Source organism: Camponotus floridanus, unplaced genomic scaffold (genome assembly GCF_003227725.1).
Source record: "Camponotus floridanus strain SB8 unplaced genomic scaffold, Cflo_v7.5 scaffold151, whole genome shotgun sequence".
NCBI lineage: Eukaryota > Metazoa > Arthropoda > Insecta > Hymenoptera > Formicidae > Camponotus > Camponotus floridanus.
In genome coordinates this window covers 340,040-355,515 of record NW_020229272.1, presented here as the reverse complement: position 1 = coordinate 355,515, position 15,476 = coordinate 340,040, and the positions used below count along the sequence as shown (strand labels likewise).

Below are 15,476 nucleotides of genomic sequence, written 5' to 3'. Positions count from 1 at the left end.
TATCTAGTAAAATATTTATTTTTCGATTATCTTACCTTAATACTTTTATGTACAAAATAATGAGAGGAATCAATTGATGTAAAAAAACACATAATTCCGAAAAAAATATATATAATTTGCAATTAATAATTACATATTTTTTTTTAAAAACAACTGTGTGTTTCCTTGACCTGACCTTAACGCCATCTAAGGTCAAACCAATGACACCATCTTATGTTCCCCTCAAAACCATACAATTTTTGTCGAAAACGTTTTCCTCTAAAATGCTTAGTTTTTGAAAGAAAAGGGGTGTACGGGTTGTCTAGGACACCCTGTATATAAGAGTCGGACTCAAATAGTTTGGAGATATAGGCTGAAAAAGATAAAATAATAAATACAAAAATTCGCCTGGAAAGTCTCAAAAAGCTTCAAAGAAAGCATTAATTCGTTCGAAAATCGTCTCAAAAAGTTTCAAAGAAAGCATCAATTTGTTCATCAAAATTATGTAGTCTTTTAAACAAAAATTGAGAATATATGTATGTATCACCTCCAAAGTTTCAAGCAGAATATGTAATAAAAGTGTAGAAATACGAAGAATGTTAAAGGAAAATAAGAGTAAGAAATTTTTACAATAATATTTCTGTTTATGTACAAAATATGAGGTTGCAAAGAAAAACTAAATGGTATTATCATGTCTATTCATATATGTTTATGATTCTATATATACAGTGTCAAAAATGTATGTTGTATCTATAACACTTATTTTTATTAAAATCTAGATCTATTATTGTAGGTGTCCGACAATTGTGAAATTCATAAAACTTCTTTTGTCTATAACTTTTTAATAAACAACGATCGACGGCTAAAACCTTTGGCATGTTATTCAGGAGGATGATCTTGATAACATATTAAGATCAAAGTTATACGAGCAGCGTTTGCTATGTAGGTTTACCTTCGAAGCTTCGAAGTTTGAGGTGTTTTCGAAGCTTCGAATTTTGAAGTTAACTTCGAAGCTTCGAAGTTTCGAAATTACATATATGTAAATGCGAATTTATATAAAAAATGATGAAAATATTCTGAATAAGTGTGAGTTAATTAACATAAGTATATGCTCACACACACACAAAATTATTCTTGAATTATAATTTCAAAGTATTAAGAAATAAATGCTCTTTCAGACTTTTTAGCTATTTTGTATGTATTTATTAATGTTTTCTTTTACCTCTTTAACAATTTTTTAACTTAAAATTTTATAAATTTTTCATATATTCTTATTATTATAAAATTTTTAATATAAAATTTTGTATAAAATTTTATATATTTTTTATACATTTTACATATATATTTGTTCTATTATATGTGTTTTACTATTTTTATCTTACAATAATATCAATTATTTTATATTATTTAAGCCTCATATAAATATATATACATATATATATATATATATATATATATATATATATTTTGAATAACATACATATTACATCTCGTATATCACACGGTATTTATTTGCACGCGTTTTCATGCAATTGCTTCTTCTTTGTAAGAGAGACATTTTGAGAGCAGTCTCAGTCGCTTGTGGTTATTGTATGCAAATCTCTGTACAGCCTCTTTGAAGTAGATTCGTGTAAATCTTCGAATAAAATAAAGTGCAATCAAGATTTATGTAGTGTGAATTAGCAAATTGAGAAAATGAAGAGCAGTATTGTTTGAAAGCTACTGACGGCCAGTCAGTAACTTGTGAAATATGTGATACTGTACTTCGAACACATAATTCTACAAGCACTTTAATAGAACATTTAAAAAACGTTCATTCTTTAACACCAAGCAAAAATGCAAGGCAACAACATGTTCACAAAAAAAAGTAAATATTATTTAGCAAGTACTTTTCTTCTCTCTTCTCTCTCTCTCTTCTCTTCTCTTCTCTCTCTTATTTAATTTTCAATCTGATTTATCACTTAATACAATAAATAATACATAATTTACATGTTTTTAATAATACAATAAATAATACATAATTTATATGTTTTTAATAATACAATAAATAATACATAATTTACATGTTTTTAATAATACTATGAATAATACATAATTTACATGTTTTTAATAATACTATAATACATAATTTACATGTTTGCCTCATTTATAGAGTACAAGATAGCACGAATATGGATGATCCAATAGAAGGATCTTCTTCTAACACAAGCAATATTTCTTCCATTGATTTCGTCATTGTATCACAAAAACGCGCACGCACGGTTACATTTCTTACTAAAGAACGCAGCGAGAAGATCATAAGCGCTAGTTAAATTAATTGCATTTAACCGATTGCCTTTTAGTTTTTTCAAATCCTGCTTTTAAAACATTTATGAAAGAAATTGAATCTAGATACAAATGCCCGTGCAGTCAAACAATATTTCGCCGTTTACGTATTCTTGAAAACGAATTAAAATTGAAGAGCATACATTAGATATGTGTGAATTTATTGCTCTGGATACGGATTGTTGGCCTTCTCGATCTCAAGAAGGTTACATGAATATAAATGCTCATATTTTAAATAACTTATGGAAGCCACAAATCCTCACATTAAACATGCAAGAACTTAGCGAAAAGCATACCGCGAAAAATTTAGCTGACAGCTTACAAAATATTACTGCTAAATGGCAAATTGACACCAAAAGTGTATCTGTTGTCCATGATAACGCAGGTAATATTGTTGCTGCAGTGAACATGATGAATGTTGAATTCAATTATAGTTGTGCAGCACACACGATAAATTTAGTCGTGACGGATGTGCTGAAGGAAGATAATATTTCCATCGTGCTTGCTAAAGGAAGCAAAATTGTATCTCATTTTCATTATTCTGTTAATGCTTCTAAATGTGTTTCTTGCAAAAAAACAAGAACAATTAAACTTATCTTTACGAAAGCTGATCCAAAGCGTTCATACTTGATGGAATTCAGATTTGCATTAAAAGACTTATAGAGAATCGTGGTGCTATTACAGCTGTTCTTGCGAATCGAACGCTGATAACTCTTTTGCAAGCCAAAAATTTAGAGAATAATTAGATTTAATTAATATTTAATAAATACATTATAATATATTAATATTTAATTATAATAATATTAACATTTAATAAATACGTTATAAAATATTTTTTATAATATATTTATTTAGATATTTTATATATAAAAATTAGATTTTTTATTCATTAAATTTTTTACACTTTTTAAAAGTTATACTCGAGAACAATTTTTTCGATAATTGCAATTGATGATATTAAATATCATCAATTGCTAATCTGTTCAATGGACAAATAAAAATATAAATAGGGCGTAATTATTAGTTTCTTAAAATCATTTATTTTGGACACTTTGCTTTATAAAGGGATCTGTAAAAGTATTGTTTGTTTGCGTGCTTAATTTGTGCTTAGCGTTTACATTTATAACAAATAATCAGAGAAAGTTCTCGAAATTGTAATTAATATTACTGTGAGTCATTTTCTTCTTTCTCTCTTTGTCTTTCTTAAAAAAAGAAAATTATTTAGATGTCTTATTTATATAATAATCATAACATATATGTAGATATTATACAAAAAAAATATTAACTTGACTAAATATGTTTATTTTGTTATTGTTTTCAGTCTGACAGTTAAATCGTACAATCGAGATTAATATAAAGATTCGTGATACATCAATCGTATAGTAAATTAATCAATAATTTAAAATACTTTTCTAAATTAATTTAATATTTCGCGCGTATATATGCTATATATAAAATATTTTTGCGACAAATTAATAATAATATCGCGTCCGATCTTTGCAACATATAACGCATTGATATTTAAAAGTGTTATGGTTCTTATCATTCGCACAATGATACTTGAAGCTCCGTCAACTTCCTTTTCTAAACGCGATTGATTTGATAAGTATATTGAGAAATAATTTGATATGATTAATACTTAATTTTATATATGTTAAATAATACGTAAAATTACGTCGCGACGACATATCTTGAAATGCATATTTAGCGATGTGTACAATTTAATCAAAAATCAAAGTGATAGAAATCTAAGATAATAAATAATCATTTCGTTGCAATTTTTACGGACAATATTTATTATTTTAATGCTTAGAGTCACAAATATATTTTATCCGTATTATCGTTCTATTTGACAATATAAATATAATTTGGATTATGAGAGAACACAAAGTAAAACAATCGAATTATAGATGCAAATAATTAGCATAACGAAAGGCTCCTTGATAAATTGTTTAATAAATAATTAATTTTACTCAATAAATTAAAATACTTGTATAATTTACTATTCCGCGTTAATGTATATTTTATAATATATAAAATATTTCAGGAACGAATTCGATAACACGGTGTTTGATTTTGACAATATAAAATATAAACAATAGCGCGCTACGTTACGGTTTTATCATCATTCGCATAGTGACTCTCGAATAATAAAGTAGTGATGAGAAATGCTTCGTATGTTGTAATTTTTATACTAAACACTATTACGATTAGTATCAAAACATAATTTGCTATAAAAATTAATAATTAAAAATTAATTAATTTTTGATAAACGATATGAAACTGTATCGCAACAGTGTTGGGTAATATCTAGATACATATATCTAGATACAGTATCTAGATACATTTTGTGTATCTTGCCTGTATCTGAGATATATTCAAATTAAAGTATCTGTATCTGTATATAGATATAAAACATAGAATCTGAACCGTTTTTCAGATACATTTTCAGATACATTTTTAAATACATTTTCATGTATTTTTGTCTGTATAATGGAAATAAATATGTTCTTTTTTATCTGTCTATAACTTTTACTGTCGTTGATGGCGCCACATAAATTTATGTCAATTCTTTAAATTTTTAAAAGATCAAGATCACATAGAAACAACAACGGATAGTACTGTCGAAATAGAGATATTTTCTTACTTATCCGATAAACAAAAAGATATTATATTAATAACACGTTTTCTTAACGTAAAACACTTGTTTTTAAAGTTTAATACAATTATACCATCATCAGCTCCAGTTAAGCGGTTATTTAGTACTGGTGGTCAAATTTTAATACCATGGCGAAATAGATTAAGTGACGATATTTTTTGATGTGTAAGACTAATACTAATAAATAAAGCAAAAATGTCTGTTGTTTCTGTGATTTTGATTCTTGATCTTTTAAAACAATAAAATAGAAATGTAATGCAAAGAAATGTAAATTCTTTTTACATTGTTTCATCTGTATCCGTAATAATTTACACTTAAATTCTTTACTATCTCTTTTTCTTGTTTTCAAGTTTTTTTTAAATTTTAAATAGAAGGGAAATTATACATTTGATAAAAACCAAAAATACCTCGCTGTCGACTACAACACACATTAATTCAAATAATTTGTTCGAGTCATTCTCGCTGCGGCTTGTATAAAAAATTATAGAAATGTAAATAAAATAGAAAATAGAAAAAAAAAAGATATATTGAGTAGTTTTTTGTGCATATTACAATAAAATATTATTTAAAAGTATCTTATATGTATCTGAGATACTTTTAAAGTATCTGAGTATCTGTATCTATATACATTTTAATTTGTGTGTCTATATCTATATCTAGATATATTTTTTTACATGTATCTGTATCGAAATACATTTTAAATGTATCTTACTCATTACTGATCGCAACGATAAATCTTTATCGAATCGCAATCATTAATTACTGTGAATAAAAATTGAAAAAGGGAACATAAAAGGGAAGAAATTAATTTTATTATGATCTTTCGATTATTAATACTTACTATAATAATTTCTCTAACAATACTTATTAAAATTAAATAAATTTCGACCAATGTTTTAAATTTTCTTAATCATCACTCATAGAATATTTCAACGACGTTTTATGACTTACGATCATTCGCACAGTAACCTTGGACAATAAAGTAGTGACGTTTCATATATTATCAAATTCTCTCTCTACATCAACTGTATAAGATTCCCTTGTCTGGTTCCGCGCATTTCGCTGTTGTCTCTTGATACGGTGGTTAAATCTAAAATAATTGCTGCGTGGATGTAAATAACATGTAATTCTGAAATTAACGCATCAACATTTATTTTACAATGATTGATAAAACATGCCTGACTTTATCACTTATCGCTTTTTGGTAAGATAAAAAACATAAAGGAACGTAAAAACTAATACTCTCTTATCCGAAGTAAATAAAAAACAATATTTTAATACAAAATCAATGCTCTTATTATCAATAAAAACAAAAACTTGTGATGCTCTATCCTCTAACGACTCAAATAAATCTCATAAATAAAATTACTATTCTTAAAGTATTGATAATAATAAATTATAATAACAGTTGTATAAGTTATAATGCACAGAGCAAAAAATGAACAAGTTTCATTTAATACTAAAGTACGCAAATAATGTAGTGACTATCTTTCTTTGTTCATGTTGATGTCTTGTAATCTATAATATATGCTTGCGTTGAGGTCTTATAATCTATAATATATGCTTATTGCACTAAAGTACTTAAACAATTATAATAGAAAATATATCAAAGTTAATATTGTTCGAATAAAGCTTAAGTGTATCTTGCAAAAAATATAATTTAAAGAATATAATTAGCGTAGAAAGCGGTTTTCCCATCCCTCAGAAAGGGGGACGAGGTTACGTCACACTATGTGACGTCAGATGTGAGAGTCGAACTCGGACTATACTCACGCGGAGGACAAAGAGAGAGTCGAACTAGGACTCTTCACCTTGCCCCTCACTGGGGGTCGTCGGCAAGCTCTGTGAGAAAGAGTCGAACGAGGACTCGTCACCTTGCGGCAGAGGGAGGTGGGCGGTAGAAATCCTTCTGAGAATCTTTGCGATTCTCTATCACTTTTCGGCATGCCCTTCGTCTGTTGAAGACGATTACCCCCTTTCCTTTTGTCCCCAATTGAACGAAGGTCGACCTTCCTGATTTGGTAAGACACAAGAAAATACCACGAGAGAAAATCACAAGAGATAAGACGCATGAGATCACGATCGAGCTCAACCCAAGCGTATCGAACAAAGGAATGCGCCACGCTCTCGGCACGCGCTCCCTCGGGCCCATCAAGCTGGCGCCGCTCCCGCGGGAGCTGCGCGTTCATCCCAGTGCCTCTCGCGGCCTCAGTCCCCCTAACTGGGACTCTTACGATAACACAGGGAGTGTCCTTAACATTTCCGCCCGCCTTCGACAGGAGTTCTGTCGAATGAACAGCATCAGGATCTGTGGGCAAAATACATAACTTGATTATGGGTCGTTTATAAGTAGAGGTAGCCATTCTCACGGTAACAACTTTTGTTAACCCGTCAGATCCTGGATAGAGATGTGTTACTCGAGCGAGAGGCCATTTTCCTGGCGGATAGCGTTCATCGACGATGAGGACCATTGTTCCTTCATTTATGTCGTTTGAAGGATGATACTACTTAGATACTGCTTGGTAGCGCTGTAAACATTCGGAGGACCACCTTATCCAAAAATGGTCTACCTTTTGTCTAAGCAGTTGCCATCGTGAGAACCTTGAAGTTTTCTCGTCTGATAGAGCAGGTTCTGGAATAGCAGTGGGCGCTTCCCCTATGAGGAAATGTCCAGGAGTCAGAGCGTTATAGTCAATCGCGTCGTCTGATAGCGGGCATAATGGTCTTGAGTTTAAGATCGCTTCTATCTGTACAGTAATGGTTGTCATTTCCTCGTAAGTCAATGCAGTCTCCTTTAACACTCGTTGCAAGTGATATTTAGTTGACTTTACGGTCGCCTCCCACTTTCCTCCGAAGTGAGGGGCCACTGGGGGATTGAACCTCCATATAGTGTGATCGTTGGCGAGCAGGAATGCGAGATGTCGTAGTTCCTTGGAGAATGTCTTAAATTGTCGTCTTAACTCTGCATCAGCTCCCACAAAATTCGTTCCGCAGTCACTTTGCAATGAGGCGCATATGCTTCTTCTGCCCGTGAATCTTTTGTAGGTGGCAATGAAGGCATCAGTCGTGTAATCCGTGAGTATCTTTATATGAACGGCTGATGTAGCGAGGCATACGAATATGGCCAGATAGCCTTTGTATGTTCGTGTCGCCCGCCCTTTCCAAGTCTTCACGGTGACTGGACCTGCATAATCAAGGCCCGAGTTGTAGAAGGGCCGAGCCGGTGCCACTCGAGCTGATGGTAGCTGGCCCATTAGCTGCTGCGCCCGGATAGCGAGCACACCGTCCGCATCTCAGAATCTGAGATCTGACCGGCGCTCTTCCGCCGATGATCCAGAACATTTTCGTATAAAGGCCAACGTGACTTGTATACCCTCATGGAGCATTCTCCTGTGAGCATCATCTATTACCAACTTGCGGGGGGATCTCTTTGGTAAGATATACGGATGCTTGGCCTCCGAATCGATCCGGGCATTATGTAAACGCCCTCCGATTCGGAGCAATCCCTCTCGATCAAGGAATGGGATGAGTCGTACCATTGGATTGGATTTCGGCAGCTGCTCTCCCTTAGAGATGATTCCGATCTCATAGCCAAACCAAGCTCGTTGTACGATTTGTATCCAGAAATTGCGGCTTAGCTCGAGCTCCACAGGTGTTAGTGGATGCTCGATCGGCGACACTCTACGTAGGCACGAGATGAACCTGCGGCAGAGTGCCGTGATTCGTATCAGCTTCGTGAGAGTGGAATATTTGTCCAGCAATTCCCAGTAGACGCCTGGTCGAACGATTGCAACGAGGACATTCCCTGGTCGTTCTTCCAAGTTAATGTCTTGGGCTGGTGCAGGTCGGAGTAAAGGCCAGGATGATTTTGCGTCGGACAGCTGGGTCCTTCCCACCACAAATCATGATGAGCTATGTTTTCTGGCGTTAATCCTCGAGTGGCGCAGGATTCTCTTTCCCGGGTACGTAGCGCCATGTTACGTTTGGCAGAAGGTCGTGTACTGTAGAAACGCGGTTATGTACAGAGTTTTTCCATCGAACTGGATGGATGGTAATCCATGTGAGAGAAACAGAGGAGTCCGTCCAACAAGTCACCGGTGTCTCTGCTAGGTCAAGTGCTTGCAAAGTTTTCGTAAGTAAACGTGCCAACAGCAGAGTAGTCGTAAGCTCAAAACGGGAGATGGAGAGTCGCTTTATTGGCGCAATCTTTGTCTTAGAGCATATTAGTCTCGTCGAAAACTTGCCGTTGTCTTCCGAAACTCTCACGTATATCACCGCCGCTATCGCTAATCGAGATGCGTCCGAGAACCTGTGTATCTCAATCGAGTTGTTGGTACGAACGCTGCCGAGCCACCGTGGTATTGATATTTGGTTGAGCTGCTGCAACTGCTGTCGAAAGTTCGTCCATCGTAGTTGTATTTCTGGTGGTAGAGAATCGTCCCAACCTACTTTCGTCAACCAGAGCTCTTGCAAGATCATCTTTGCTCGTACTAGAATCGATGCAATCAGTCCTAGCGGAACAATCGCGCTATCTCGGACGATACCATTCTTTTCGTCAACACAGAAACGCTGGATAAAGGCGTGGCTAAAAAGTGAAAGGTATCGGTTTCTGGTCTCCAAACTAGATCCAAAATTTTACATAGAGTGGGCTCGATTTCGACAGTAGATAGAGACATTTCTCCATTCTTAGGCAAAACCTCCAAACAATTACTGTTCTATTTTTGTAATGGAAACCTGCCTGCTTCACAGAGTAGCATGAGCTGTTGAACAATTTCTTTAGCCTCTGGAATCGTTTCTGCTCCTCCGATAATGTCGCCATATCTTCCTTTTGTCAAGGGAACTATGGCCTTTGGAAACTGATGGCCCTCGTTTTCCATCAATTGCTGAACCGTGCGTAATGCAAGAAATGGACCGCAGTTGAGACCATAGGTTACAGTCGTAAGTCGATAGGCAGAAGGACGGCCATCTTGTCCGCACCACAATATCCTTTGCAAATCCCAGTCTTGTTGATGAACTGCAATTTGTCGAAACATTTTTTCTATATCAGTTAAAAAGAGAATTCGGTGTGTCCTCGTCCACAGGAGAATCTCTGACACGTCCGTTTGAAGCTTAGCGCCTGCATGCAGAATGTCGTTGAGAGATAAACCATTACTAGTGCGGCTGGATGCATTAAAAACCACTCTCAGCTTGGTGATGCGGCTGTTTTTTCGAAGTACACCAAGATGAGGTAGATAGTATACGGGAGAAGTTTGGTTATCGAAAGTATCAACTGCTACCATGTGACCCAGGTTTTTGTATTTCTCAATGAAGTCACTGTATAGTTGCCATAATCTGGTATTGGATTTAAATTTATTTAACAATCTGTTGAGGCTATTTAGTGCTCTCGCTTTCGAATCCCCCAAGAGCGCAGTATCTGACTTCAACGGAAGGCGAACTACGTATCTCCCCGTTGTATCTCTCGAATACGTAGACAAAAAATGTCGTTCGCACTCTTCTTCTTCTTTGTTCAGTTTAGAAGTTTTTGCAGCTGGAAGCTCCTCTTGTGTCCAAAACCTGCCAATGAGATCTCGTAACTCATGATCTAATGAACAATGATGAGCTAAAGCTGGTGTCGCTGCTTTGCCCGATGAGACCGTTCCGGAGAGAACCCATCCGAAGATGGTCTGTTGCGCGATAGATGTTGATGTCTTAAACCTGTCCATGTATTAAAGACCTGGAAGAACTCACTGAGCCGTAGTTGTCTGATCCAATAATGATGTGGATGAGTCCGGAGCATTCAAAGTCGGGGTCGGCAAGTTGCAGTCCTGTTATGTGAGGCCATGAATGAGTCACAGCGTCATAAGGCGGTAATTTCGTCGTCAGTCGCGGTAATACATATGCATCAATAATGCAGCTAGTAGAAGTGTCGTGTGTGGAATGTAAACGTATGGAGACAATTCCTCTCGTGCGGCCTGAGTATGTGCCACCAATGCCGAGAAGCGGTATCGTTACGGCGGTTCGCTTGAGCTGAGCACTAGCTCTTCCGATATGAAGGATAGTTCTGATCCTTGGTCAATTAATAGACGCACCGCGTGGAGATCACCGTTCCTTTTCTGTAATAGAGCTCTACTTGTTGCAAACAGTGTGAGCCCTCAAGATGGAAATACTTGTCCGGTCTGATGCGCACATACTCCTGGCTGTCACTTTGAGGGAGGTTGTAATTGTTCAGTTGATTGTGCAGTTTCGTTCGTCGTTTGTGAATTTGTGGAATATTTTGAGGATGTTTTGTTAGCGTCGTGTATCGAGGTATGATGTTTCTTCCCGCACTTTAGGCATCGTTTGGTGGAGCTACATTTACTTGCCGCATGGGGACCGAGACAATTGAAACATCGTCGTTGTTTTACGAGGATGTCTCTCCGTTGCTGAAGGGGTTTAGATTGATATTGCTCGCATTTAGCAAGATAATGCGAAGATCCACACAGCAGGCACGTTATAGCGCTTGACGTAGAGGAGGAGGTAGCGACGTGAGCAGCTATCTTCGAACGTGACTTTCCTGAGGAGCTGGCTTGATCTTTATGCGATCCAGAGGTTGAAGCATGTAAATTAAGATTTTCCATTGCCCTTGTTCTTGCAACAAGAAATTCTTCGAACTGGGCGTACGTCGGATAATCCAAGATTTACCTCCCATGCCTCTCGAGTTTCCGGATCTAGCAATCTCACCAGTAAATGCAGCAGTAGCGGGTCCCAATGATGCACGATGCATCCTAGGGCACAGATCGCGCCCATGGCCTCAGATATTATCGTCAGAAGAGCTCTCAATCCTTGTGCAGACTTCGCTTTGAGCGGTTTCAAGTTGGTAAGTCTATCCAGTTGAGCGGATACCAGAAATCTCTTATTCTCATACCTCGAAATTAATAAGGCTCACGCAGTTTCGAAGTTATCATATGAAATAGGCAAATTGCATATCAGATCTGCTGCCTCTCCAGTTATACAAGTCTTCAAATAATGCATTTTTTCCACTGCTGACAGATCCGTATTGTGTCGTATCAGCGTTGTGAATAAATCATGGAACGACCTCCAAGATTGGTAGTCTCCCGAGAAATTCGGAAGCTTTATTCGAGATAAAGCACTGCGAGGCATCAGCGATGTGGACGCTCCGTAGTCTGACAGTGTGGGTCTTGATTGCCGGTCTGGAGTGTCGAATTCGTCTCGTTGAGAAAGGAGCTTGGCGCGAGAGTACATATAAAAGGCGTGACAACGCTCGTATACTCGATCTCTGAGATACGGCTGATTGCTCAAAGCATCGCTCTCCGAAAGACAGAGGTTTTCATGCTCTTCTTGAAACTTAGTCCAGTTTTGTTCGAGCATCTCTAAACGTACGGTAATCAACTGGCGAGTCAAAGGTGAGGCGTCGGCTTCATCGGACTCAGCTGATTCTTGAATAAGGATGAATCGACTTTGTTGCAGAGCGATCCTTGCATCTAAATTAGACATCTTCACTGGTGCGCAAATCCGGCTCGAAGGACCAAAAATAATGTATAAGATTCCCTTGTCTGGTTCCGCGCACCTCGCTGTTATCTCTTGATAAGGTGGTTAAATCTAAAATAATTGCTGCGTGGATGTAAATAACATGTAATTCTGAAATTAACGCATCAACATTTATTTTACAATGTTTGACATAACAAGCAAAACATGCCTGACTTTATCACTTATCGCTTTTTGGTAAGATAAAAAACATAAAGAAACGTATATGCTTATATGCGTATATGCTTATTGCACTAAAGTACTTAAACAATTATAATAGAAAATATATCAAAGTTAATATTGTTCGAATAAAGTTTAAATGTATCTTCCAAAAAATATAATTCAAAGAATAATTAACAAAAGATAATTAAAAGATAATTAACATAGAAAGCGGTTTTCCCATCCTTCTGTAGAGAGGGGGACGAGGTTACGTCACACTATGTGACGTCAGATGTGAGAGTCGAACTCGGACTATACTCACGCAGAGGACAAAGAGAGAGTCGAACTAGGACTCTTACACCTCGCCCCTCAATGGGGGTCGTCGGCAGGCTTTGTTACCTCGTAGATGATATGCGGCGGATGAGTTGAACTAGGACTCTTCACCTCGCCCCTCACTGGGGGTCGTCGGCAAGCTCTGTGAGAAAGAGTCGAACGAGGACTCGTCACCTTGCGGCAGAGGGGGGGTGGGCGGTAGAAATCCTTCTGAGAATCTTTGCGATTCTCTATCATCTTTCGGCATGCCCTTCGTCTGTTGAAGACGATTACTCCCTTTCCTTTTGTCCCCAATTGGACGAAGGTCGACCTTCCTGATTTGGTAAGACACAAGAAAATACCACGAGAGAAAACCACAAGAGAAAATCACAAGAGATAAGACGCATGAGATCACGATCGAGCTCAACCCAAGCGTATCGAACAAAGGAATGCGCCACGCTCTCGGCACGCGCTCCCTCGGGCCCGTCAAGCTGGCGCCGCTCCCGCGGGAGCTGCGCGTTCATCCCAGGGCGCCTCTCGCGGCCTCAGTCCCCCTAACTGGGACTCTTACCGATAACACAGGGAGTTTCCTTAATATCAACCTACAGTCCTTGGCGATATAAACAATACCGCGATAATGTTTCCGACCTACGATCATTCCCTCAGTAGCCTTTGAACCACTTTGAGGTAGTGATGTGTGAGACGTTCCATATATTATCAAATTCTTTCTCTAACAATTATTTTGAACATTGCTTTACATAATAGATTTTCTCTTATCTTTTATATTTTTATTTATCGTTTATATTTGCGAATTAAAATTTATATAGTATATTACAAAATTAATTATATATTATATTATATATAAAATTATATATAATATAATATAACCCTCCCATGGGGTACATTTTGTCGCGTTGGGAGGGCTTAGTACCTGGAAGGTGCCTTGAGGTTTATCTTAAATTTTCTAATTTATGATAAATTTTAAAGCCTGAATGGGAAGCTAAGTACCCTTTCGAATCGTTAGTGTCATCAATGTGCTGCAGACGGCAATCGTTTCATTAACGCGTCGCGTTTTCGCGTTGTAATATTCTCGCATCGTCGCGTTTTCGCGGAACTTTTGGACTTTTTCATATAAAATTCCAATTTTATTTATTGTCACGAGTCTCTACTTCCGATGCCAATTAATTGGAATGTTTCGAGTTTGCACACGTCGGGAGTGTCGTTGAAAGTATATATATATTAAGTATATACATCGCGCGATCAAATTTTTAATCGTATCGAAATAATGCGGGAGTGCCGTTCAGTATCGCGCTTAAAATAACGAAAATAGCGATATAAAAATATCGCTCGCGAGTGCGGGAGTGTTAAAAATATTGCGCGCCAACAACATGAGAGGAGGAGGAGGCCTGGGAGAGGCATCGGGCTCCGGCAGAGGAACCTTCTGGTAAGCAATTTATTTATTTGTAATTATATATTAAATATTAAATATATTTATTATAATTTAAATCAGTGCTGGGATTTACTTGCAACTTTCGGCCGAATTTCTTAGCTTACGCCTACTGTTTCCCTCTTACCGCTCGCGCCGCTCGTAACTAAGAAGCGCTCAGGAACGTGTGCGTCACAAATGTAATGTGGCAATCTATCTATCTAAATTCTCTTATTGTAATTACGTTTCAAAACACAAATATTTTAAATATTTTACAGAACATATGCGTAATAATAGAATACTCATTTTTATTATTAATAAACAATAAAGAGAACTTAGATAGATTGCCACATAACATTTGTGACGCGCACGTTCCTGAGCGCTCCTTAGTTACGAGCGTTCGATGGCGCGGTCGCTAAGGAGCGAGCAGTAAGAGGGGAACAGTAGGCGTAAGCTAAGAAATCTGGCCGAAAGTTGCAAGTAAATCCCAGCACTGATTTAAATTAAACCATTAATCGCAACAATTAATTTGATGTTTTTTATTTATATTTAAATAAGAGAGAATTAAAGAAGAAGATTTTTAAATTAAAGCTATCTTGTAAAGGTAAGCTTTTATAAAGTTATAAGAGAATTATTAGTACCTAATGTTTTTTAAAATTTATAGAATTATTTTATTAATCAGTTGTTATTATATGCATTGAATATAAAATTCAATGTATACAATAATTTTTGAAATATCAATTATTTTGAACGCTGCTACATTAGAATCTTCTTTTGTATGTTATAGATCGATGCAACAATCCTGATGATCTGAGAGGAGGAGCAAACCTAGGAGAAGCATCCTGCACTGGCGGAACAATCTGATGGTGAATATTATTAATTATATATTAATTGTTAATTTGTATAAATCGTTAATTTGTTATAAACGAACAATAATTCGATCTTATTATTTAGATGAATTAAAGAGAAAGATTTTTATGAAAATCATATAGAATTTTCTATTTAAAAAACAGTTTCAAAAATTTATAAAATTTTTTTATACGTGTTTATCTGCTTATTATTTTACATATCGAATATAAAATTCCGCACGATAAAAATTGTTTTAAATATTAA

The 15,476-nt window shown here is 36.1% G+C and overlaps 2 protein-coding genes across 2 annotated transcripts; both read right to left on the bottom strand.

Moving 5' to 3' along the window:
* Positions 1 to 7,467: 7,467 nt before the first annotated feature.
* On the bottom strand, positions 7,468 to 8,217 carry LOC105249513. Its single transcript, XM_011255039.2, has one exon. The coding sequence runs from the start codon at positions 8,215 to 8,217 to the stop codon at positions 7,468 to 7,470; it is 750 nt and encodes a 249-aa protein (XP_011253341.2).
* Positions 8,218 to 8,256: 39 nt separating this feature from the next.
* Positions 8,257 to 12,436, bottom strand: LOC105249512. Its single transcript, XM_011255038.2, has 7 exons — positions 11,868 to 12,436; positions 11,624 to 11,804; positions 10,955 to 11,055; positions 10,691 to 10,856; positions 9,698 to 10,626; positions 8,987 to 9,548; positions 8,257 to 8,844 (listed from the first exon to the last, which is right to left on the bottom strand). Exons 1-7 carry the CDS (start codon positions 12,434 to 12,436, stop codon positions 8,257 to 8,259), a joined length of 3,096 nt encoding a protein of 1,031 aa, XP_011253340.2.
* Between the last annotated feature and the right edge of the window lie 3,040 nt (positions 12,437 to 15,476).